Genomic DNA, 24226 nt, shown 5'->3' on the forward strand with positions numbered 1-24226 from the left:
TTGATGTCATTCCTGCCATCGATGTAGCCTGGGAGCTACCTAAGAAGTCAGGGACTCTGAGGGCAAGGAAACGACAAGCTGATGAACGTGGTTCCTGAGAAGGGAAGGGACGCAGCTGTGGTGTGTACCAGCATCCCTGCGACCCCTGTGGTCACCTCAGAACACCCAACACTGACGGTTTCAGAAGCATGGTGGTTTCCATGACCAAAAGCACGTGTCAATGATTTTTTTTAAGTTCCTTTTAGGGGTGGGCATTTGGTCTAGAAGTTATAACACCCATGTTTCACAGCAGAGTGCTGAGTTCCCAGCTCTGATTCCAGACCCCAGTGTCCTCCCAGTGCAGACGCTGGGAGGCAGTGCTAATAGCTAACCAGGCTTCTGTGACCATGTGGGAGACCTGGACTGTGTTCTACCATTCTCACTACAGGAACGACAGGGGACAGGTACCAACAGGTGCTGTGCCCACAGAGCTTGCTCCTCCAGGGGCTAGCTCACCGTCTGGAGCTTCTCTGAGACACTTGGTGGATTAGAAGCAACACAGTTTGGTGCTTTAACGATCGTAAATAGTACAACCGAGACTGAAAAAGTAAAAGCCACAGAGTGGCAGAGGATTGTCTATGGCATTGAGGAGAGAGTAAAAGTCTTTCCTGCTTTCAAGGATGTGTTTCTTCCCTGTAGTATTCCAGGGGCCAGAAAGTTCTGGCTGTGTCTATTTGACACATGAAACAACGAAGCTTCTGCACTTCTACCCCAAGAATCAGAAAACACAGCATTAGAGACACACGCGATGATGGCCTTCAACATCTGCACTGGGGAACCAGGAGGTTCAAAAACAGCTGTGCTGCAGCTGGGATGCACAGACAGGAGGCTTGGGCCGCTGCCCTCTCTGCATCGCCCTGGGCCTCTCCTTAACCGCCTCTGCACCAGGCTCTCAGTGGGGACAGGCAGGGACGCATGATCGTGTCCAGGGTGCCTGATCCTTGGACAATGTTGTGTCAAAAACAGGGCCCGGCATCCTGTAATTCTCAAGTTCCGTGTCATCAGTCAAGTGGATATTTCTTTTTTTATTTCCCTGCAGTATTTCAAGAAGTAGTCTTCTGTGAAAGTATGCTCAGATGATGAAACACAAATTATTTCCACCCATTAACTTCCAAAGAAGGAGACCCGCTGTCTGCGTGGACACAGTTTAATATGGCTGGTTGGGGCTGCGCTGTAAAGAGAACCTGGAATTAGACAGTATTTCCTGCTATTTCCTCGGCCAGCAGAATTGATACTGCTATTAACTCATTTGTAATTTTCCAGCTGACAGGACTTCATGGTCAAGAGCAAAACAATCCTGGGTTAGGTCAGAAAAATATACTTTCCGTAAAACTTGGAACATGAAACTGATTTAGGAATTCGACCTACATTTTATTGCTTCTTTTGCAATTATTAGAATCTTCATTTTAGAACCCGAAGAAATGGAGACTAGAAACCCTACGTCAGAAGGTCAGGTGTCAGGACTAGGACTCAAATTCAAGGCTTCTGGGCTTGGCGCAGTGGCCTAGTAGCTAAATCTCCACCTTGCAACTGCTAGGATCCCATGTAGGGATCGCACAGGGATGCTGGTTCATGTCCCAGCTGTTCCACTTCCCTTCTGGCTCCCTGCTTGAGGCCTGGCAGGGCAGTTGAGGATACCCCATAGCCTTGGGACCCAGCACCCGCATGGGAGACCCAAGAAGCTCCTGGTTCCTGGCTTCAGATTGTCTCCACTTGGGGAAGGCCTTTCTCTCTGTTTCTTCTTTTCTCTGTAAATCTTTCCAATAATAATAAAAAAAATCTTTCTAAAAATCGAGGCTTCTTCCCAATGGAGTCAAGTTGTAAATCCCCATAGAGCACACCCAGGAGGGATTGCATTTGGTCCTGTGAGTACAATGCTGGTTAGAACGCCCACCTCCCAGTTCAGAGCCTCTTTTGGGTTGTGGTTCAGCTCCCAGTGCCAGCCGCCTGCTGCTGTGCGTTCCAGGAGCAGAGGTGACAGCTCATGAGGCTGGGTCACTGCCACCCACCCGGAAGACCAAGACTGGGCTCCTTGGCTTGGGGCTTCCATCTGACCCAGCCCTGGCAGAGAGGGCATGTGGGGAGTGAACCAGTGGATGGGATGCGAGGCACCCCTCCATGTGTCTGCCTTTCTCTTTGTCTTTCAGACACGCAACACAAAAATGCTAACAGGACATTCAGTAGACACTGGTTTGGCATTAGTGTCGGCTTGAGCAAAGACATCCCTTTTCAGCACTAATTAGTGTGAGGGGTCAGAGACAACTGTACTGATTTTAATTTTTAGACTCTGATTCATGTCCCCAAGGCCTAAAATAATTGAAGCCATTTATGATGATGCAAACAAATTTAAGTTAACTTTCTGAATTGTCATTGACATCACAAGGACCAAACACACACGTTTGTCTGTTGGTGTCTGGGAGGAATTTGTTCCATGACAATCCTCTATGGATTTCAAATTCTGCAGATGTTGAATTTCCTTCTATAAAAGGATGTAGCATTTTCACAGAACTTGCATGTATCCTCCTGTATACTTTGTCACCTCTAGACTTTAATACCTGGTACAATGTAAGTGTTATGCAGAGTTTTTACATCATATTGCTCAGAGAATAAGAGCAGGAAAAAAGTTTGTATGTGGTTAGCAAAGACACACTCTCCCCACCCTCCGCCCCAGTGTTTCTGACCTGGCACATCTGGAACTGTGGGTGTGAACGGCTGACTATGCATAACTCGTATCATCCTGTAATTAACATATCACTAACAATTCTGTAACTCAAGTGAACATTTTTTACACTGAATTAATAAACAGAATTAAACTGCTATCTCTTTAGAAACAGGTGGGATGTTGTTCCTCCAAGTATACATATTTTTCCGTTAGCCAAAAATACTCTGTTTAACTCAAATATTCACTTCCTGCTTCCTCTTTTTATCCCTTGGAGTTACATCTCAAAAGTAGTCAGAGGCTAACCCAAAAGTCATATCATTCCAGCGTCACATTTGTCCAGCATCACCACATCGTCGCAAGAGTTTCTTCAATGGCCTCCAAGCTCTCCTTGGTCTACACCCTAATCCCCAGATTATCTACCCACCCAGTGGGCCTCACCCCGTGTGCTGCTGCCCTGCTTCCTCGTTCAGAACCCCATCCTGGGGTCACCTTGCTGAGGTGTCTCTACAGTATCTTACTGGAAAAAGCATTCCACGCCCTGGAGCATTACGATGCCAACTCCCTGAGCCATGGGCATTCTGCCTCAAGGTCTCCGGTGCCCTGATCCGTGCTAATGACGTCACGGGCACGCAAGGCAGTCTTCCCCAGAGAAGAGGACGAGCAGATCCTGCGGTAACTGACAACATGGGAGACTCAGCATTGGACACGCAACAGGTACTTCCTGCCGTGCGGCCCGAGTTCCACCACCAGATACCAAGAGCCGTGGGAAGCGAATGCCCTAATTTCAAAGGAAGTCTGCCTCCTGTGACCACAGGGCCACTGGAAGGCTTTCCAGAAATCACTAGTTTTTCAAAGACTTTTTTTTTTTTTAAGTTCAGCACTGAAGATTTCATAGAAAATCATTGAACTGCAACATACCATACTTAACTCTTTAGGCTCCTGGTGGAAAATGAAACCACAGAGATATGCATGAGTTCTAAAATAGTAAGGGACCCAGGAGATGTGCAGAGTGTGGGCCTGAGACAGCCCAGAGAGGGGCCTCTGATGCCAGTCAGGCCTGGACAGCTGAAGTCAGGAGCCTGGTTCTCTAACTGGGTCTCCCTTAGGGGTGGCGGGGTGCCTCGGTTTGAGTCATCTTCCATTGCTTTCCCAGGTACATGAATAAGGAACCAGAATGGGACTGCGCAGCTAGAATTTAAACTGGCTCACTTAGTGTATGCTTGGGTTGCTGGTATCAGCTTAACATTCTATGCTACAACACTAGCCCCTGCATCTCATTTATAGCTATACATTTTTGGTCAATTTTTAAATTACAGTATTGAAGAAATTGTGTCCTGTACAGGACTTGGTATTATTCCTTCCATGACACGATATAAACACTATTACCATAACATTTACATTGATTGCATTAGGTATTAGTATTCTAGAGACAACTAAAAGGATGTAGGTTCATGTGCAAATGCAAACACTGTCTCACTTTTCATAAAATGCTTGTTGTCCACGGGCGGTCCTGGGCCACTCTCCCAGGAGCACCATTTTCTCTCTCTCAGTCCTGGTCCCACAGAGGACTCCTGGGGAGGAACTTGGCATGTCTGTGCCGTCAGGCAGGCTTGGGTGGGAACCCTGCCTCCACTGCCAAGTGACCCTGGGTTCATCTGTGACGTGAGGACTCTACCAGCACACACCTCAGAGGATTCCTGAGTGGGAAGGCTGGGAAATGCAGACCAAGTGTCTGGTAGGAATTCAAGAAACATTTGCTATCTCACACTCTGCCGGAGCTTCTCTTTTCCTTTCTCAAAACAGTGTTTCTCAAGTGCCCCTCCCCCTCTTCTGTAGGCAGCTGATAGAGACACTGGCCCGACAGTCACCCACGTTTCAGGACGAATGGAGCCCAACCGGTGTGGTGAAGCCCCGTGGCTTAGCCCCCTTTAGAATACCAGCCTGCAAAAGACACGGAGCCGCCCCTGGCATGTACCCCGCAAAAGAATCAATGCTCTCTTGTACAAAAAGGAGGCAGCGCTGAGCCCAAACTGCCACTTCGATTGCCTTTCTCCATGAGCTCATCTCTGTTTATTTTAAGCGTTAAGTGGGGACACACACACAATTCACAGATCCCATGGCCAAAGCCTGCAACTCAGTGAAAGTGGCCTGCTCCGTTGGTTATATTTTAGGTAATCTCTCCTCTAGAATTCGCTTCATCCAGCAATGCTGCCCGTTTACAGACAGTGAGTAAATATTTAAGCCAGCTCATTAGCTTGCAATGTCTGGAGACGAAGAGCTTGAGAACTTAGATATATTGGCAACCGGGTAATATTCAACCAGTGTGGACCTTAGAGGCCAGGTCATGACCTGTGGGCTTCTGAGGTCCCTGCTCAGGACACACAGAGCTCCCCAAAAGCCTCGGGCCAGCAGCACCCTCACCAGCCCCTCCAGGCCCAGCGGAGGCTGCCCACTCACTCACTCAAGGCACCCGCGGACCCTTTTCATTTTCACTCGTGACAAAGGTAATGGCTTAGAGATGTGCAGCCATTTTAGATGGGGGAGCAAAGAATGAACATGGAGTATGTAGGTTTCGGAAATCTTTTCAAGAATTTTCTGATTTCTGTAACACGAGTGAAATGGGGACTAAGGAGAAATACGTGGAGGATGGGTACTTGAATAAATAATATCACAAACCAACACACTGTGCGTGCATTACTCTCTGAGGGTTTAAACTGCCCGGCTATCGTTGTGTTCATTCTTGGAAAACCCGTATAACAAATTTCACAACTTATTGTTGAAGAGCCATTCTGGACTTGGGTCAGCAAGTAAGCTTGAAAAGCAGGAACCGTTTTTGATAGAAAGTCCTTCCAAAATGAATTATAGCAGCTCTGTGCTTTCCTAAGCAAACTTTAGCTAATGAGATCTGATTGCGCTCCATCCCTTCCTGGGGTTCAGAGTGACCACGACAACTCTGATGATGACGCTGAGTCACATTAAAGGGAGGGTCTCAGGGCTTGAGAGCATGCTGGATGTGCCTTGGCTGCCGGTGGGCTGTGGTCTGGTGGGCTGACTCCTCCCTCTGCCTCCGCAGGCAGTTCTTTCCCTTGTAGCTGCCTCCAACTCCGCCCCATTCAGTTCCACCGCTCTCCTGCCCTTCCCTGCACCACGGCAAAGCGCACAGCCTAAACCACGGACTCCATGGAGAGGCCTCTGCGCAGCCATGCGGAGCTGAGAATCTGCAGGGAGCCCACGTGGGTTCCTGACCTGTCCGCCGCATGCCAGCTGCATTTATTGCACATGAGCCACCTTTGATCGCTGCTGCTTCACGTTACCCTTCAATAAAATACAAAAGCACGCGAAAGCCACAAAAAGCCAGGAAATGGAGACATTGGAAGGAGGGGCAGAAGGCACAGCTCCATGGGACAGGAGACTAGAAGGAATCCCGCTGTCCCGGGGAAGGGCTGGCTAATGCGTCCCCTCAGCAGCTCTGGTCCGAGGTCTGCTGGGTTTCCCTGGCTCCCTCTGTCTTCCTCTACCCTCCCCTGGAAGTCGTGTTGAGCAGGAAGAACTGAAGCCTGCAGCCTTCTCTATTAGAAGCCCCTCACCCCCAACTCTCCAATCCCCCTCTTCTCAGCCGCGTGAGGTTTTCTCTCAAATGCGCAGCAGCTGTGCTCAAGCCCCAAACCCAGGCTCCGCGAGCGCAGGCAGGCTGGCCAGCAGGCCCCTTGGCCCGACTCTGAGGAGTCTCGGTCGGAGGACCACAGAGGACTTGGAAAGACCTCAGTAAGCTGAACCCTTATAATTTGCACATCCTGGCTTTGTGGACCCACAATACAGGGGTTCCAGTGAGTATTCTGGAAAAGCGGGCAGCTAACTATTAGCTCGCTCACTCAGAAGAACTCTGCTGGAGACGCAGAGCCCAAATCCCACACTGTTCCCAGCCAACAGAAAGCACTTTTTGGATTCGACGTGTCTCTTGCGCATCTCGCTATGCGGTCTGACTCTGAACAGATCCAGTCAATGTTTAAGGGGCCCAAGGATGATGAGTACTGGGGTGCTGGACCCCAGTGTTGACCTGACAGCCAGGAATCTGTGTCTCCTTCTAGTCCCCGCCCCCCCACTTACAGAGAACCAGAACCCCTTCCCAGCACTGATCTTCAAAAGATTCTGAAAGGATCTCCTCTCAAATGTGTATTTGTTCCTTGGAGATGTCTGCCCAGCACGCTTACTTGAAATAACTTAGCGCTGTGTGTCAAGAGGCAAAAATATCAAAAGTTCATGGAAGATGACTGTTATAAGAAAGTTGTTAATTTTTTATTCTGTAGAAGCTCGGGAGTCTTTATTCTCCAGCCAGCGCCAGGGAGCCATAATATCAGCCAGCCGGTGGGCTGTCCCAATCCGTCACACGTGGAAGAGGGCAGCACCCCAACCAGAGGTGCTCAGGGCTTCTTACTAATGATCATCCAGTCCACTAAGAGCACCGGGATATGATGTGAATCATTCAATCAGCCAAGCTTTACATCAGTGCACGAATGATCCAGTCAACTGGTCGTGGGTACCAGTTAAAGCATCCTGCACTTCAGACCGTCCGATCCTGAGTCGCATCCCACCGAGTAGCCAACATCAGAATCAGGCGAACAGGGCCCCCTAATTCCATTTGTCCACAAACCTTGTATAGTACTCTTGCATTTTGCACTTGGATACATAAACACACTTGAGAATACCAACCAGCATAAATATGTAAATGAAGTAAGGTATTTTACACAGCAGGTAAATGTTATGTAAAATATCAGTAGTTCCCAAGGCCCAACTTAGGCCAAAGACACTTTAGACGATAAAGTCGTCCAAATAATGTGTAAGAATGATGTGTGGGAAAAACAGTATTGGAAGTAAAAGGTACTTTAAAAAATGGTGAAATAAACAGCTAAATGGTAGTGGACATTTTTTTAGGGAACTATTCATGAGCTTTTTTTTTTTTCATACTAAACTTTAACAATTCTCTTTCATGAGCAAATATTTCTTTGGAAAGTTTATTCTAAAATCACCTGCATGGGTTATTTAGAATGTATTTTAGACTTCCCTTGGAAAATAATCGTTTCTCAAAAAAAGAAGTGCCTTATTACTTCCGGGCCCAGGAACTGTTTGCTGGGATTATTGAGCCATGCAAAATTCCTAAATAATTGCGAGTGCACAGAGCTGTGCTTGTTCCCCCACAGGGTGACTTATCTGATGGCTTATCTCTTAGAATCACACGGCTTGTTTTACAAAGGCCCTCAAGAAGAAAGCAAACAGCTAGGTTCAACAGACTTCAATAAAGCTGGTGAAAAACACTTTGCATTTTTTCCAAGTCCATTTGTTCCAACCACATATTTATCCCAAATTAGGTAAACACAGATCAGAGAAATCCTACAAAATCTGTCTTTCTTATCAGACCCGAGGCAGGATACAGGTCTAAAATCTCTTGTGTATTTGTCTCTACTTCTCTTCAGTGCTTGAAATGGGCGCCCAGTGTTAGGAACCAAAGACAGAAGAAGAGCGAAGCCTGCGGTTGGGGGAGCTACATAAAGGCTGCCTCTCTCTTATCTCTGATTTACAGGAATACTGCCCATCTGGCCTGGGCTCCATGCCCACTGAATTACTGTCACGGATGAATGCCATTAGCAACTGCACCGAGGTTGTGGGTGGGCTAACAACCTAATATCTTTATTCTCAAGGATGCAGAGAGTTCATGGCCTGGGACCTGGGCCTTAAGGCTTTGGGAATGGCATAGAGAGGAACGAGGCCAGGCTGCGTCAGGTCGTCCGCCCCAGGAGTCTGGCCATAGGAGCCCATCAAGCAGCAAATGGTGAGATGGTCCTTTCCTGGGTGCCCGGGGTCCATCCACCCAGCAATGAGGGTGAAGCACCAGGAAGACAAACATCAAAGCCAGATGCATCATGCCATTCTGAACAGCAAAGCATGCCCAGGGGGAGGACCGTGGTGTGGGGAGGCGGGCAGAGACAGATGGGGTCATCAGGGCAGGCTGACAGATACAGGCATAGCCACCGCTGAGCTTAGCCTGGGGCAGGGATCACATGACTGCATCCGGGGCCTGGAGTTCGGCGTCTACAGAGAGGGGTATTATTACCTCGTGAAGAAAAGTTCAAAGGAAGAAAATGATTTGCCCAAGGCAGAGTCAAGATAGGAACCCAAGTGATCAGGCCCCCGAGCTGTGTTCTGCTTCACTCCACTGCTTCTCACAGATACTATAATTCTCAAAGCTCCTTCCAGGTTGCTCCGGTCTAGACAGTCAAGAAGATAGAACCCCCATTTAAAAAAAAAATTATTAAAAAATAATTATTCATTCATCATTTATTAATTTTTAAAATATATAATCATTTATTTGAAAGAGTTAGAGAGAGAGAAGGAGAGGCACAGATCTCACATCCACTGGGTCACTTTTCAAATGTCTACACTAGCTAGAGTTGGGCTGAGCTGAAGCCAGGAGCTCAGGCCTTGATTCGGTTCTCTTGAAGAACCTAGGCGTTTTCTGCCTTTTGTGATTCTGCCTTAATGGCTTGGCTGGGGGCTGTGTGAACCTCAGGCCTGATAGTCTACGTGACACCTGGCAGGTCACGTAGGCAGACCACTCCTCAGGAAGGAGGTACCTGGTGTTTGATAAGATTCACAGCCCAATAGCTTATCGATTTGTACTTTTTAAAAGTTGCTTGTTTCAAACCCACCAATAGAAGCCTACTAAATCATGACTGTATAATTAATAGCCTGAAATGTATAAGAACTGGGGGGCTTGGGCTCTCGGGGCTTCCCTGGCTCTTCTGGCTCACACTTCTTTTGTCCTCCTTGTGCATCCTTGCAGCCTCGGCTGCGGCTGCCCCTCCCCCGCCCAGCCATGCTGGGCTGGGGGAGGTCGCTGGGTTACCTAGGCTAACCTGAATAAACCACCTTTTTGCCTCAGCACCAACTTCAGACTTGATGATTATCTGGGGGTTTCAAAAAACCGGCACAACACTCTCACCTGGGTGGCAGGGACACATGGCCTTGCGCCATCCCCTGCTGTCCCCAGGTGTGCGATGGAAGGAAGCTTGAATCAGAAGTGGCGCTGCAGCTTGAACCCAGGAATTCTCTTAGAGGATACGGTGTCCCGAGTGGCAACTTAACTGCTACCCTAGGGCTGGAATGCGTCACGGGTAGGTCAAGTTGCTACCTAAGGGGGGGTGGGGTTTGAGTCCCATCTGCTCCACTCATGATCTAGCATCCAGGTAACATGCCTGGGAGAGCAACAGAAGATGGGTCAGGTGCTTGGGCCCCTGCTACCCATGTGAGAGACCCAAAGGGCATTCTGGGCTCTTGGCTTTGCGTTCTGCCTTTCCAAGAATTACATCTTCCAAAAATAAATAAAGGAAGCATGCTCTACAAAATGTTTACCCCACTTTCTCATTAATTTTGAGATCACTTTATGAAGAACACAAAGCTTTACAAAGACAGTCACTTCCATGTAAGCAGTCTTGATTGCATATTTAAACATCTGAGGACTCCTGTGTTCTCTGAAGGTTGAATTTTCCTCCACATTCCCTACGTCATTTCCTGCGTAGTGGAGCAGTCTGCACGAAGTGCTAAGGTTATTGCTCTTCTTGGAGCCTCTGTCTCGGCTAAACGCCACAGCTCCTGGGCAGTCGCTCATGTTGTCCTCAACACAACAGCTCCGCCCAACACTGGGAGGCACCTGATGCCCTGCAGGTCACAAGGCGCAAAGAAGGGAGCCAACAGATTAGAGACTCTGCTGGCTGCCAGAGTGAGGGGCAAGCAAAGTCTTGGGCTGGGCCAGACTGAAGCCAGGAACCCAGCACTCCCTCTGGGCTCTCCCACATGAGTAGAAGGGGCCCAAGTACTTGAAGGGCCATCTTCTGCTACATTCCCAGGCACATCAACAGGGGGCTGCGATACTGCTGTTGCAGGCAGCAGCTTAACTCACTGTGCCAAAATGCTTGGTCCCTTGGTCAGCGCTTCAGACCATGGATCAGAAGCCACCATCTAGGAAAACATCCGGGATGCCCCAAATCATGCATTGTCCTCTATGTATTGTTAGTGCACCAAGGGCTTGCCAGGCATGGAGCGGTCATTGCCATATCTGGCAGTGGGTGACGTATGTAAATACTGCATAATTTGGAGTCACTGTATAACACCTTGCAAACTAGACTGCAAGCTGCATGAGGACAAGCATGGGAGTCTTCTCTGCTGCATGTGTGCCCAGCAGCCAGGAGGTAGGCAGAGCAGTCGCTGCTTTGTAACAGGGCTCTGAAAGTTCCAACAAATGCATGAACAAGTGCTGACACCACAGAAAGCACACACACACACACACACACACACACACACACACGTCTAGCTCACAATCCACCTTGGCTACACGGTGCCTAGCTTAGTAGCCTGTACAGCACACTCAGCACTGAAGACAGGAGGCCACGGCCACCAGATGCTGTTGACGTATCTAAACATACAAAAGGTACAGTAGAAATACCAGGTGATAGGAAATTTTCAGCATCCGTATAATCTTCTGGGTCAGTGTCATTGACGCACCCATTATTGACCAAAACGCCCCAAGGTAGTTCCTGAGAACAAAACGCCCAGCCTATCTAAAGTAAATGATACAGGCCTGCCTTGCAGGTGGAAGGTACTGAAACCAGGCCTATCTGATTTTCTTCTCAAGTGGACAGGGAAGCGCAGAGCAAGGCACCCAGTTGCCTGAGTGTAGGGGAGAACTCAGAAGGCAAACACAAGAGCAGGTGTGTGGCACTCTCCCTGCTGCAGAGGGGCTCTGAGCCCCTGGCACCCTCTAGCTCCCGTGGAACCCCAGCGATGGATACTGCCTTGCGTGCTTTTTTGTTCTTAAAGATGGATTGATTGATCTGAAAGGCAGAGTGACACAAAGAGAAAGAGAGACAAAAGAGAGGTTTTCCATGTGCAGGTTCACTTCCCAGATGCCTGCACAGACATACCTGGGACAGGTGGAAGCCTGGAGCCTGGAACTCCATCCAGGTCTCCCACAGGAGCCAACTGGGGAACCACGCACCTCGCCACCATCTACTGCTCTCCCAGGTGCATTGCTGCAGAGCTGGATGGGAAGCCAGGCAGCAGGGACTCAAGCTGGCACTCCTAAGCCCGCCCAGCCCTGATCTTTGAGACAGAGCACGCTACCGGGGGAAGCTGGAGAGGTGTCACTTTCTCATCGCTGAGAGTCTAAATGGGGCAGGAACTCTCCATGCAGGAAAACCCACCAAAGCAGCAGCTCTTTGTGGGCGAGTTGTAAAGCCCCAAGCAGAAGAAATGAAAACACAAGGCGCCTTGCATAATTTCCTCCAAAGACTTCAAGATCGCTTTTGAGGGGATTAGCTGTATCCTGGAACCATTCCCAAGCATGGTGCCAAAGGCAGCAAGCCGCCTTTGACAGAGATAAGGGTTAACGCTCCCGGGGACCTCCAGACGATCCTGCTCTAAGAGATGAAAGGCTATTAGCTGTGCACACTGCAAGGCTGCCTTGGACAAAGTAGGTTGTTTTCCACTAAGTCCCACGCAAGGGGCAATATATTTATATAGATGTAAACAAAACCAATTGATTTTCCCCCAAACTGTGACTGATGGAGGGCTTCTTAAGACTTGTAAAATTTCAAGTAAACTTAAAGATAGAGGCGTACTTGTGAAGTTTACCAGAACTCCAGAAAAGGCAGAAAAATTCCAATGCCTTAGACTTCTGACTAGATTACATTACACTGAAATGCAATAAAGGGGAAAACCCCTAAGGGTTGCTCTACACTTAACAATATCAATTTCTTGATTATATGTCCACAGGGCCATCCAGGATGAAATGTGTTATCTTTGAAAGGTTTACTTACTCTAATTCAAAGGCAGTCTGACAAAGAAGGAGGGAGAGACAGGGAGAGATCTTCCACCTGCTGGTTCACTCCCCAAATGCTAATAATGCCCAGGGACTGGCTGGGATTGGAACTGGGAGCTGAGAAGTTACTTCAGCTCCCCCAGCTACTCAAGCCAACGCCTGTTGCTCCCTACGGATGGTACCAGGAGGAAGTTGGCACAGGGAGTGGAACCAAGACTATAACACTGGATAAGGATGCATTCCTGGCATCTTCACTGGTAGGTACATCACTGTATCTGGGCTCTTTGACACAGAGGACTGTGCTGAACCATGGGCAGGACCAAGTCACTGTGATACAGCTGGTAGAAAGACAAGACTTTTCTGAGCTGGGCGACAGCATCAAGAGGCTCTTTCAATGCTCCTCCTATGTGAATTTTTTGAGTTCTCATTAGATGACGAATGTGAAAGCAAATAACATGAGAGGGTTAACGCCTGCGACAGAGAATAGCTTGGTTTTTCTTAAAGAGACAGTACAACAATTGCCGCCCTTATCTGCAGGGCACATATTCCAGGACTCTCAGTGGATGTCTGGATCCTATAGATGCTACCTTCTCCCTGCACACATAAGCATATGATAAAGTTTAATGTATAAGCGCATCACAGCAGAGATGACTAGTAGCTAATAGAGAATAGTTACACCATGAAATACATGTTGCATGAATGTGATCTTTCTTTTTCAAAATATCCATTGAATATTTTTGCGTTGTGTTTGCACACAGACAATTGAAGCCACAACAAGCAAGGCCGTGGGTCAGAGCGTACCACTGTCACATGCGGTGAAAAGAGTGCGGTATTTGAAGTTAGGAAACCCGGGTTTGAAGATTGTAAGTGTTCTCACTACATTTGGGTTGACACCAGGATTTTGAGAAAAGAAACCAAAACAGGTAAGTCAGGTACCTGGATTGCTAGACTGTGAGACACGGCCAGTGTTCAACATCACACTCATTAATAGCATGGGTTACTTGACATGTGTTTGTAAATGACATGCGTTATAAATCTAAGAGTCATTATCCATTTCCTGTAAAAGTTGTGAAGGGTTTTTCCAGGTTTTTGGCTTTGCTGTCATTGCAAGTGAGGAATTGGAAGCCAGGATATTTTGGTGTTCAAGCCTTGCGGTAGCTCAGACGAGCACACACTGACTCCTGGGGCCGAGCAGACGGAGCCCTCAGGATGCAGATCTCAGAGGTGAGGTTAGTATAAACAGAGAGAGATGTTCCTCTTCCTATTCAAAGTCAACACAAACATGTAAGAAATGCCTTCTATTTGTGGAAAGTATATGGTTCAAAAGAGTAGCTTGGTAGGTAATGCTCAAATAGAGAGGAAAGGGCAAGGACCCAAGTGGGTCCCCAGCATGCCGTGAGAAAAATGAGGGCCTGGATAAAGTGAACTGAGATTCTAGGAACTGACACGCTACTGGGGGAGAGGATCTCTCGGCAAGCAGATCACCACATGATCTTGTCTGGGGTCTCAGAAGGGAGAACGCAGGACTTTATAGGTCTCGACATAAAGACACTGTCCATCAGAGTCTATAGCCAGGCACCTGCATTGTCTGTCTAGAAGGGCAGATGTGAACAGGGCATAAGCGCAGCAAAATGTCTGTATTTCACTTGGTGATTCCAGTCAACAGAGCGTTTGCTGATGCAGCACACAGCCAGGGGCTTAACGTCCAGCTGGAAACCTTGGGGAAGGACTGTACACCACAAGCCCCACTGTTGCCCTGGGTTTTGCTCCCTTTGCCAAATGCACAAAGCTCTAACAAATGAAGGTTTTAAAAAGGGCAGCTTCCCTCTGACCCATTTTCATTGCACTCACAGTGTGGTTCGTAAGGAGGTGGAGGGTCTCCGCAAGGCACGCATTCCATGTCTTGAAATCCAACCAGTTTAGTCTTCCTGTAAAACCTAGAAAAGAAAATAATCCTTGTTAGTGGACATCTAAGCACACAATTTCAGCCAGTGAGACTATGGCATCATCAAACAAGCCGGCTCATTTACCAGTTCCGCAGCTTAAAATAAACAGTAAAGGTATGTGCAGGCTTCAGTAGAAGAGACTCTGGGGCGGATACATCCCTGCAGAGTCCACCTGAGTGGGCACAGAACACTGAAGAAATATCAATTGCACTAAACATCACACTGCAGAATTTTCTCTGCCCACCCTTCTTCCTGATTTGGGACGCTCATGAGGGAATATGCAAACAATGGCTTTTGACATGTCTATGGTAATTTAAACTAACAATAACCTTAAAATAGGCTACTCACTAACACTGAAGTGTGCAGGTATCAAAAAAAAAAAAAGCCAGAAAACCAGTAAAACTCCAGAGATACTCATGTATGCTTGACATGCGGATGCCTTTTAAAGCAAGACAAGAAATCTAGGAACCAGAATAAAGAGATGAGCAGCTTTGACAACCCCTGCCACCTCCCCACACTCATAAAGATTTCAAACACATCTGAGCAGCAAAAACAAATTAATAAGGCGCCATCAGCAGCTAACGAGCAGAATGAAACTGAAAAAAATTGTTCCAATTATAATATTATCTATAATTTAAGTCTAAAACTTGAAAATCATTATGGTGAAAGCAAACACCACAAGCTGAAAAACAGGCAAAGCACATTCATTTTCAAAAGAACGTTGCATCACTGAAAGTTTTCCCAATTAAAACTAGAAAGCATGATGCTATTACGAAGTTTAAAAACTTTAAAGGGTTTAACTTCATTACCAATCAAGCACATGCAAGTTGAAGCAAAACGTGTAATTTTTACGTACAAAAATGGAAAAAGTATGGATGTGAGCACAGGCCAGTAACACACGCATGCAGTTCCAGCTGGAACATAAACCAGCTACTTTGAGTAGTACATGCATCATCAGAACCCAAAAACATGGTTGACTTTTTTTAATCCAGAAATTTCATTTTTAGAAATTTATTTTAAAGTAACAGCCAATCAAGTAAGGCTGTATGTGTCAGACTACAATGGCAGTCCTGCTTGCAAAACAAAGGCAGCCAGGCCCAATCTGAACATCCACCAAGAGAAATAACCCACCTTGGTAGACCCTAGGAAGTGGAACACAAGGTGGCCTTTAGCAAGTTGAGGTGGTTCTACCATGTGCATGTTTAGGTTAACAAAATATTAAGTGTAAAAAAGAGGTATATATTATATAATTCTGTATTGTGCACTCAAACCCTACTACAGACTCTTCTTTATCGATGTGGATAAAAAATCTTTATGTGTATATATTAGCACCGAAAATGTTTCAAAGAATATTCTATCCACATTGCTATGACAAAGACTAATTATTGCAGAATGGTTGATGTAATTATCTTGTGGAGATGAGCAACACAGATCTGTATCATCTATGGTTCAGGCAAAACTTGCATTTGTTACTAGGGAGGGTATAGCACCCAGATACATGCCGTAATTGCTCGATGCTCTTCTCCTATTTGACTAGGAAGATCTGCCCAATTGATATATAACACAGTGACTTTCCAAAACGTTTTATAAAGACTATTCATTTTGGAACTCATGAAACCAAAATTAAAGATCCAATGAGAGAATTTAAATTTCTCATTTGAAAACCCTTTTTTCTTTTTTTTTTTAAATTAGAAAGTCAGATATATAGAGAGAATGAGAGACAAAGAGGAAGATCTTCCATCCGCCGATTTACTTCCCAAGTAGCCGCAACAGCTGGAGCTGAGCCAATCCGAAGCCAGGAACAAGAAACTTCTTCTGGGTTTCCCACATGAGGGCAGGGTCCCAAGACTTTGGGCCGTCCTTGAGTGCTTTCCCAGGCCACAAGCAGGGCACTGGATGGGAAGTGGAACAGCCAGGATATGAGCCAGTGCCCATAGGGGATCCTGGCACATGTAGGGTGAGGACTTTAGCTACTAGGCTGCCGTACTGGACCTTGAAACACATTAAAAAATTATACTAATAAAAACAGTAGTGCTGGCATAAAGATGGATAAAGAAATCAATGAATTTAAAATGAGATTCCAGAAATAAATTCTTGTAGACATGGTAAATGATTTTTATCAAGGATTCCAGGACGACTCAATAGGGAGATGACAGCTTCTTCAAGAAATGGTATTAATGAAGTTGAACACCTACATGCAAAAGAATAAATCTGGGGCCTGGTGCAATGGATCAACTAGCTAATTCTCACCCTTAAAGCGCAGGATGCTACATGGCACCAGGATGCTATACGGGTTCAGGCTCTGGCCGCTCCACTCCCCATCCAGCTCCCCGCTTGTGGCCTGGGAAAGCAGTCAAGGACGGCTGAAAGTTTTGAGCCCCTGCACCCATATGGGAAACCTGGGAGACGCTCCTGGCTCCTGGTTCAGTTTCAGCTCAGTTCTAGCCATCACGGCCATGTGGGAGTGAACCAGTAGATGGAAATTTTTGTCTTGTTCTGTCCTTCTCTCTGCACATCTGCCTTCCCAATAAAAATAAATAAATCTATAAATGTCTTGGATATGACACCAAATGCAAAGTCGACAAAAGCAAAATCTGATAAATGGGAAAATATCAGAATAAAAATCCTTTGTGCAGCAAAGTACAAATCAACCGTGAATAAACAGCCTATGGAAATGGAAGAAAATATTTGCAAGTCTATGTTCCCTGAGGGGCTAACATCCAGAGTCTACAAAGAACTCTTACAACAAAATAGATCTGGTCAAAAATGGGAAACAATTGGCACAGACATTTCTCTGAAGATGACACCCTTAGGACCAGCACCCACATGAAAGGATGCAGAGGGGAAATCAATTGGTCTAGTGCTGAAGCCACCAATCAGGAAGCCCAATTCTCCCACTGGAATGCCTGGCTTGATTCCTGCTACCAGCTCCTGACTGTCACTTCCACTAATGCAGGCCCTGGCATGCAGGGGTGATGGCTCAAGTGACCGACCGTTACGTAGGAGGCCTGAGTCGAGCTTCTGGCTCCTGCTTTCCGTCCTGTCTGGGGACGCCACAGTGGGCATTTCAGGAGCAAACCAATGAAGAGGAGCGCTTCCTCTCTCAAGTAACTGGAAATGTCAAGGTAAATAAATACACGACAATCTTCTTTCTAAGAAGAAAAGATGCTCCACACCACTAACCATTAGGAAATTGCAATTAAAACCACGGGGAGGTCCAACTTCGCACACTATGAGGTTGACTATTACCTGACAAACAACACGGAAAACCCCAGCTGGAAAGCAATCAGTGTTAGAGGCTGCAAAGGGGTTGGGGGGGGGGTGGCGTTGTGCAACGGTGCCATCGCCATGAATACAGTATTTCCACAAATCTTCAAAAACAGGACTATCCTTGGATCCAGCAGCCCCGTTTCTCAGAAGTGTTCAAGGCTGGGTTCTGAAGAGCTATATGCACGTTCATGGTCATCGTACCATTACAACAACAAGGAGGGAGGAGAAACCCAAATGTCCACTATTGAGTGGTTTCATAAACAAACTGAAATATACACATGCAGTGGAATACTATCAAACCTTAAAAAGGAAATTGGCATGTCGAACGCTACAACATGGACAAACCTTGAGAATACTACTGTAAGGGGAACAAGCCAGGCACAGAAAGATCTACCCAGCACGATTCCATTTTCTATGAGCTAGTTAGAGCCTCAAATCCAGAGAAGCAAAGTAGAAGAGAGGTTACTGGGCTTAGGGAAATGGGGAAACAGGGAGTTAACTAACAGAGCAGCAGTTTAGAAGATGAGAAAAAAAATTGGAGATTAGTTTGCATGCACCTCACACGACTAGATAGTGCACTTGAAAATGGTAGCCATGGAAGGCCTGTGTTGTGGTGTAGTGGTTAAGCCACAGCTGTGACACGGGCATCCCATTTGTGAGTGCTGGGGGGCTCCCAGCTGCTCTGCTTCGCCAATGTAACTGAAAAGATAGCAGGTGATGACCCCAGCATACTTAGGCCTCTGGCACCCCTGTGGGAGGCCTGCATGAAGTCCTGGCACTGTCTAGGTCCATTTGAAGGTTAATCCAGAAGATGACAGACCTCTCATTCTGTCACCACCTTTTATATAAATCTATTTTTAAAAAATTAAGATAAGTTGTATGTGTGTTTTTATTATAACATGCAGCAAAATCATGACCATAAAGGCAAGCTTTATGTAAGATGCAGCATACGCACACTGATACTTTTTATTTAGCTAGAACTGGCTGCCATATAAGTTGATTAAATTTTGACAATGCCTAAGATGGTTTCTTTTTTTTTTTTTTTAAGATTTATTTTATTTTTGGGCCCGGCGCGGTGGTGCAAGTGGTTAAAGGTCCTCGCCTTGCACACCCGGGATCCCATATGGGCGCCGGTTCTAATCCCGGCAGCCCCGCTTCCCTTCCAGCTCCCTGCTTGTAGCCTGGGAAAGCAGTCAAGGACGGCCCAAAGCTTTGGGAACCTGCACCTGCGTGGGAGACCCGGAAGAGGCTCCTGGCTTCGGATCGGCATAGTATCGACCTGTTGCGCTCACTTGGGGAGTGAATCATCGGACGGAAGATCTTCCTCTCTGTCTCTCCTCTCTGTATATCTGCCTTTCCAATAAAAATAAAATAAATCTTTTTTTTAAAGATTTATTTTTATTTTTTTTTATTGGAAAGGCGGATATACAGAGAGGAGAGACAGAGAGGAAGATCTTCCGTCCGATGATTCATTCCCCAGGTGGCCACAATGGCTGGAGCTGAGCCAATCCAAAGCCAGGAGCCAGGAACTTCCTTCAGGGTGCAGGGTCCCAAGCCTTTGGGCTGTACTCGACTGCTTTCCCAGGCCACAGGCAGGGCGCTGCATGGGAAGGGGGGCTGCCGGGATTAGAACCGGCGCCCATATGGGATCCTGGGGCATGCAAGGCGAGGACCTTAACCACTGCGCCATCGCGCTGGGCCCCTAAGATGGTTTCTTATAGATTAATAACTCATTCTGTGTAAAACTCAAAGAAGTGCAGCTGCCCAATATTTTTAGAAACAAAGATTGAAGCTATAGAAAGAAATCCATCAAAACATATTTACAAAAGGGGCTGTGACATATTAGAAATAAGAGTAGATATAAGTTCCACATTTTAAAAATGAACAATTCTACCAGTGATGGGACTGTTTGGACTCAGAGCTTTCCTGGACAATCAGATGAAACATACTTGCCAAGAATATACTTCCTGAGGTTCAAAGAGTTCAAGGAGCAACACACAATGAAGCTGGAGGGAGTGAGTAAACCAGGGAGTGTTCGCAATGACCAGAACAACTAGCAACTTCAAGTAAGGAGAAGGTGGCTGGGGTGACGCCTCCCATCATCTCTCGCAGGGAGATGAGAAGCTCCTCCAGGCTCTGCCTGCAGCTGCCCCTGGCCACACGAAGGGCATGCCAAGGCTTCCAGAACCCACGGGACTCCCTTCTGGATTCCAGGGGCTCGGCAGCAGGAGCGGCGGGGGTGGGGGGGTGGGGAACAGAGCCTCTGATGCTGATAACTACTGCAAACTTTTAGCAACTGACTCACTTTTCCCTCTCAGTTCAAAGTGAGCTTAAGGTCAGAATCTTAAAAGCACAGGTCACTGCTCAATTACCAGTTACGTAACAAAGATGAAAGACATCAGTTTTAAAAAAAAAATTCATTTGAGAGGTAGAGAAATAGAAAGTTCCCCCGTCTCCTGCCCCTCCAACTCATTCCCTAAATGCACCTGCCAGCATTTGCTGGGCTGGGACCAGCGAGGAGCCCAAAACACAAGTGAGAGCTCCCACAAGGGCAGCAGGAGCTCTGTCACTTGAGCTGTCACAGCTGGAGTCAGGAGCTAGGGCCGGGACTGGAACCCTGGCACTGGGGTGCCAGGATGTGGCCATCTTTCACTGCGCAGTCACAGGCCTATTTCTCAAGAATGTTGAATCCAAAGCTCATAGTGTTCATGGATGTAGAAATCACTGCTATTGCAGGCCTACTCTGTGCATGTGTTAAAGAGGTTCCCCAGGGAGCAGTGCGTTGCTTTGAGTGCTGACTGCCCCATGTCCCACACTGGGGTGCCAAGGTTGGTGGCAACCTTTGATTGCTAGCTCTGGCTCCCGACTCCCACCCATGCAGACCCTGCGAGACAGGGAGCATGGTTCAGTGATCCCTGCCAGCCATGTGGAAAACCTAGACTGTGTTTTAGGTTCCTGGATTTGGCCTTGGCCCAGCTAACGTGTGTGGGCATTTGGAAAGTGAGCCAGTGACTGGAAAATTCCCCCCACCCAATCTTTCTGGAATAATAGTAATCAATCCCTCCCCAAAAGATAACAAAGCTTGAAGATAAAAGAGCTGGAAATTAAAGTTTTGAGTTATGGCTTAAGAAGAGTACATAAAAACACTCATAAAAATTTAGCAACTATCCTACTTTCTCTTTATTTTAAGCTGCCATGGTTTGGGGGACATAAAAACATTTGGAATTCCCTCTTTAGGAAAAAAATTATACAAATTAAATAAGATGAAGGTCATATGCAAGGCATGTAATTCAATTGGCTTCTGTGTAGTTCATTGTAAATCTGACTTCTGATTCATAAAACTAATGTAAAAAGGCAAAAGCAACCCACTGGGCTTTCCTATAACACCAGTTATTGAAGCAGCATTTAGAGGCAGCTGATAGATGAACAGTCTCGGCTCTAATTGGATGAGAAATTGTCAGCCAAACTAAATCCAGACTAACGCTAGTGAGCCTAATAAATATTGGGTGTGTAAGAAACCCTGGTCAGCCGGTCATGCCCCTTGACTTGCCCAGTCTAGGAGAGAGCATAGCCCGGCCGGACGGCAGTTTTGATCTGTATATTCCACTCACCAGCACATTTTTAGCTGCCCATGTGTTAAGACACTGTTAAGACACTGGATGATAAGTTTCTTCTCTCTATACTCTTGTGGCCTGCTTGGAGCCCACCCAAGGCAAGAGAATGAGAAGGCAGGCCCGGCCCATTCAGGCAGCTCTCAGGATCAAGGGGGCTGGCGCGGTTGTAGGTGGGTGTGAGCGTGGAGTGGGTACAGGACACGGAATGGGCAGAGATGATCCTTAAGGCTTGCCCTCAATCCGGGGAGCTTTGGGGGAACTTCCCAATGATGTCAGATAGTGGCTGCCAGCATGGGGACCAGTGGTGGACCTGAAGCCACTGTCCCTTCTATTTACAAGCTGGCTGACCCTGGACACGTCACCGATCCACTCTCAGGATCAGGTCCTCCACGTGGGGAAAGAGAAGATGCCATTCGTCCTTCCTTTACAAAGCAGCCTTGATGCGTAAACAGATTCATCCGCGTCAAGTGCCCAGCAGGAAACAAACGCTCAATAATGTGATCCGTCATGGTCACATCAGTGACCAGCCAACGCTGTTTTGTGACGGGCTGGATGGGGGCAGGGAAGAGACAAGCGAGCATACAAGGCTCACGGTTCCTCCTCAAGCAGCATTCCCGCAAGCCCTTGCTGGCCCTCGCACCTGCTCCGCTGCAATCCTGTCCCGCAAGTGGCGCAGTCCACTCACAGTGCACCCAAGCACTCCTCTAGACCCTTGACATGCACTGCCTGTTTAACCCATCTAACCACTTTGCAGTTTGGTGTGACTGCCAGATGGGGATTTTTACATGTGAGAATGGGCGTCAGAAAAGTAAATATCTGGCTGAAGGTCACGACACGTGTCTAGGAGCAGGGGTCCCACTCGCTCTCTGCACTCAGAGACCCTTCCTGCTCCCGGGAAGGAGTTGCCATCCTACTGGCATGCACTTCCGAGTAGCAGTAGATCTTGGTGCAAGGAAGCTGAAGAAGGCATCAGAAGTGCCAGTGCTGCCCTCCCGCCCGACCTCGTCGTCATGTTCCTGGAAGCAATGCACACTTGGTTTCTTTTCTTTTCCCCCAGCTTCGCAGAAATATCATCCAGAAAGACCTGGGTAAAAGTCACTCTACAATTGTCAACTGCCTCCCACGTTAAGGGTGGCCCAGAAAGGCTGTAAGTCTAAGCTAATCACATAAATACACTGGGACACATCAATCAAATGTCCATTCGGTTCTAATGTTCCCGCATCAAAGTGTTTATGTAGAGAATGAACAAACAGGGTTGAAACTGAAGCCGCGGGCTGGGCTGCGACGCAAGGGGTTAAGCACACAGACCCAGGAGTGGCGGTCCGCCTTCAGGAAGCCCAGCTCTCACAGCCAACAGTACACCCACTAGGTCTCCTCTTGGAAACAGCCCAGGAGGTGCCTCGCTTCTTCTTTCTTTCTCTCCCTTCCTTTCTTTCCTCCCTCACTCTCTCGTTTTCTTTCTCTCTCTCTCTCTCTCTCTCTCTTCCCCTCCCTTTTTATGAAGCTTTGACTTGAATTATTTATTTGTTGTCTAACTGAAAGTCAGACAGGCAGGATGGGGAAGCAGAGAGAGAGAGAGAGAAAGCCATCTTTTATCTGCTTGCTCATTCCCTGGCTGGGCAAGGCTGAAACCAGGAGCCGAGGGCTCAGTCTCCATCGTAAAGGGTGGAGACCCAAGGACTCGATCTGTCTCCACTCGCCTTCCAGCAGGAAGCTAAACCAGGACTCAAATCCAAGGCACCCCGGTGTGGGCCCCGGGAATCCTGAGTGGCTGCCCAATGCTGCACCAGACACTGCCCACCCCCTGGCTTCTAAAAACCAAGTCCGTGGGCCCTGCCTCTCCCACCCCTCTGGCCTTCTGGGTACCTCCTCTTCTCACTCCCTCCCTTCTCCCCGACAAAGGGAACACACACAAACACACTTGCATCAGAGAACTGTAGGGAACAGAAGAGATGCGTCAGATCTCCAGTTCGTATTTGTGAACTGAATTGGCACAAGATCAAACCACGGAAGGATGACACTCATAAACGTCGTCACACAGCGGTCTGGGATCACAGCACTTCGCTTCAGTCTAAGTGGCCATATACTAGGATACAATTCAGTTGCTACACAATTTACCCATCTGAAGTGTACAGTTCACATTTGCGCCACAATCAAGCACGGCACATTTTTGGTCACTCCATGGGGAACCCTGTAGCCTTCAGCTCCCATTGTAGCACCTGTTTCTCCCCGCCCCCATCCTCCTAGCCCTGAGCAGCCCACTCATTTACCTTCTGTCTCCCTATTGTGGATATTTCATGCAAATGGAACCACAGACTAGATGATCTTTTACAAACTGCTGCTTTCAGTGAGCGCGCTTTGTGGGATCCTGCATGTTGTAACATGCGTCATTCCTGTTGTGCTATCCCATGGTTCAAACACACCCCATTTAACTTTTTCATTCATTAGCTGGTGGACATGTGGGTAAGCCCAGGGTCTGTTTTGTGCTACGATAACAGAACGCTGTGGGCAGGTACTTTATAAACAATGCAAAGGTTACACTCAGAGCTCTGGAAGGCTCCAGATCAGGACGTCAGCACCTGGTGTCTGGTGATGCGTGCTGGCAGCATCCCCCATGCGGGGGTGGGGAACGCTGTGTCTCTGGCAGCAGGTGAAAGGACCACAGGGGGTAAACAGCCTCTGCTGGCTCCCTTTGGATGATGCCCACTTCCATTCACAAGAGGAAGAGCCCTCATGTCCTATTTCCCTCTGAAAGGCTCCGCCTTGGACCATCACACCCGAATTTTGGAGGAGACATATGCAAACCACAGTAGCATAACTACCA

The 24226-nt window shown here is 47.5% G+C and overlaps 1 protein-coding gene across 1 annotated transcript in view; it reads right to left on the reverse strand.

Moving 5' to 3' along the window:
- TNFRSF19 (TNF receptor superfamily member 19) overlaps positions 1–24226 on the reverse strand; it is a 69297-nt gene that overhangs the window by 24703 nt on the left and 20368 nt on the right. The window contains exon 4 of the mRNA XM_040979892.1: positions 14424–14509. Coding sequence (XP_040835826.1) covers positions 14424–14509 — 86 coding nt within the window. The remainder of the gene's footprint in view (positions 1–14423; positions 14510–24226) is intronic.

Source organism: Ochotona curzoniae, unplaced genomic scaffold (genome assembly GCF_017591425.1).
Source record: "Ochotona curzoniae isolate NIBS_2020 unplaced genomic scaffold, NIBS_Ocur_1.0 contig_3332, whole genome shotgun sequence".
Classification (NCBI taxonomy): domain Eukaryota; kingdom Metazoa; phylum Chordata; class Mammalia; order Lagomorpha; family Ochotonidae; genus Ochotona; species Ochotona curzoniae.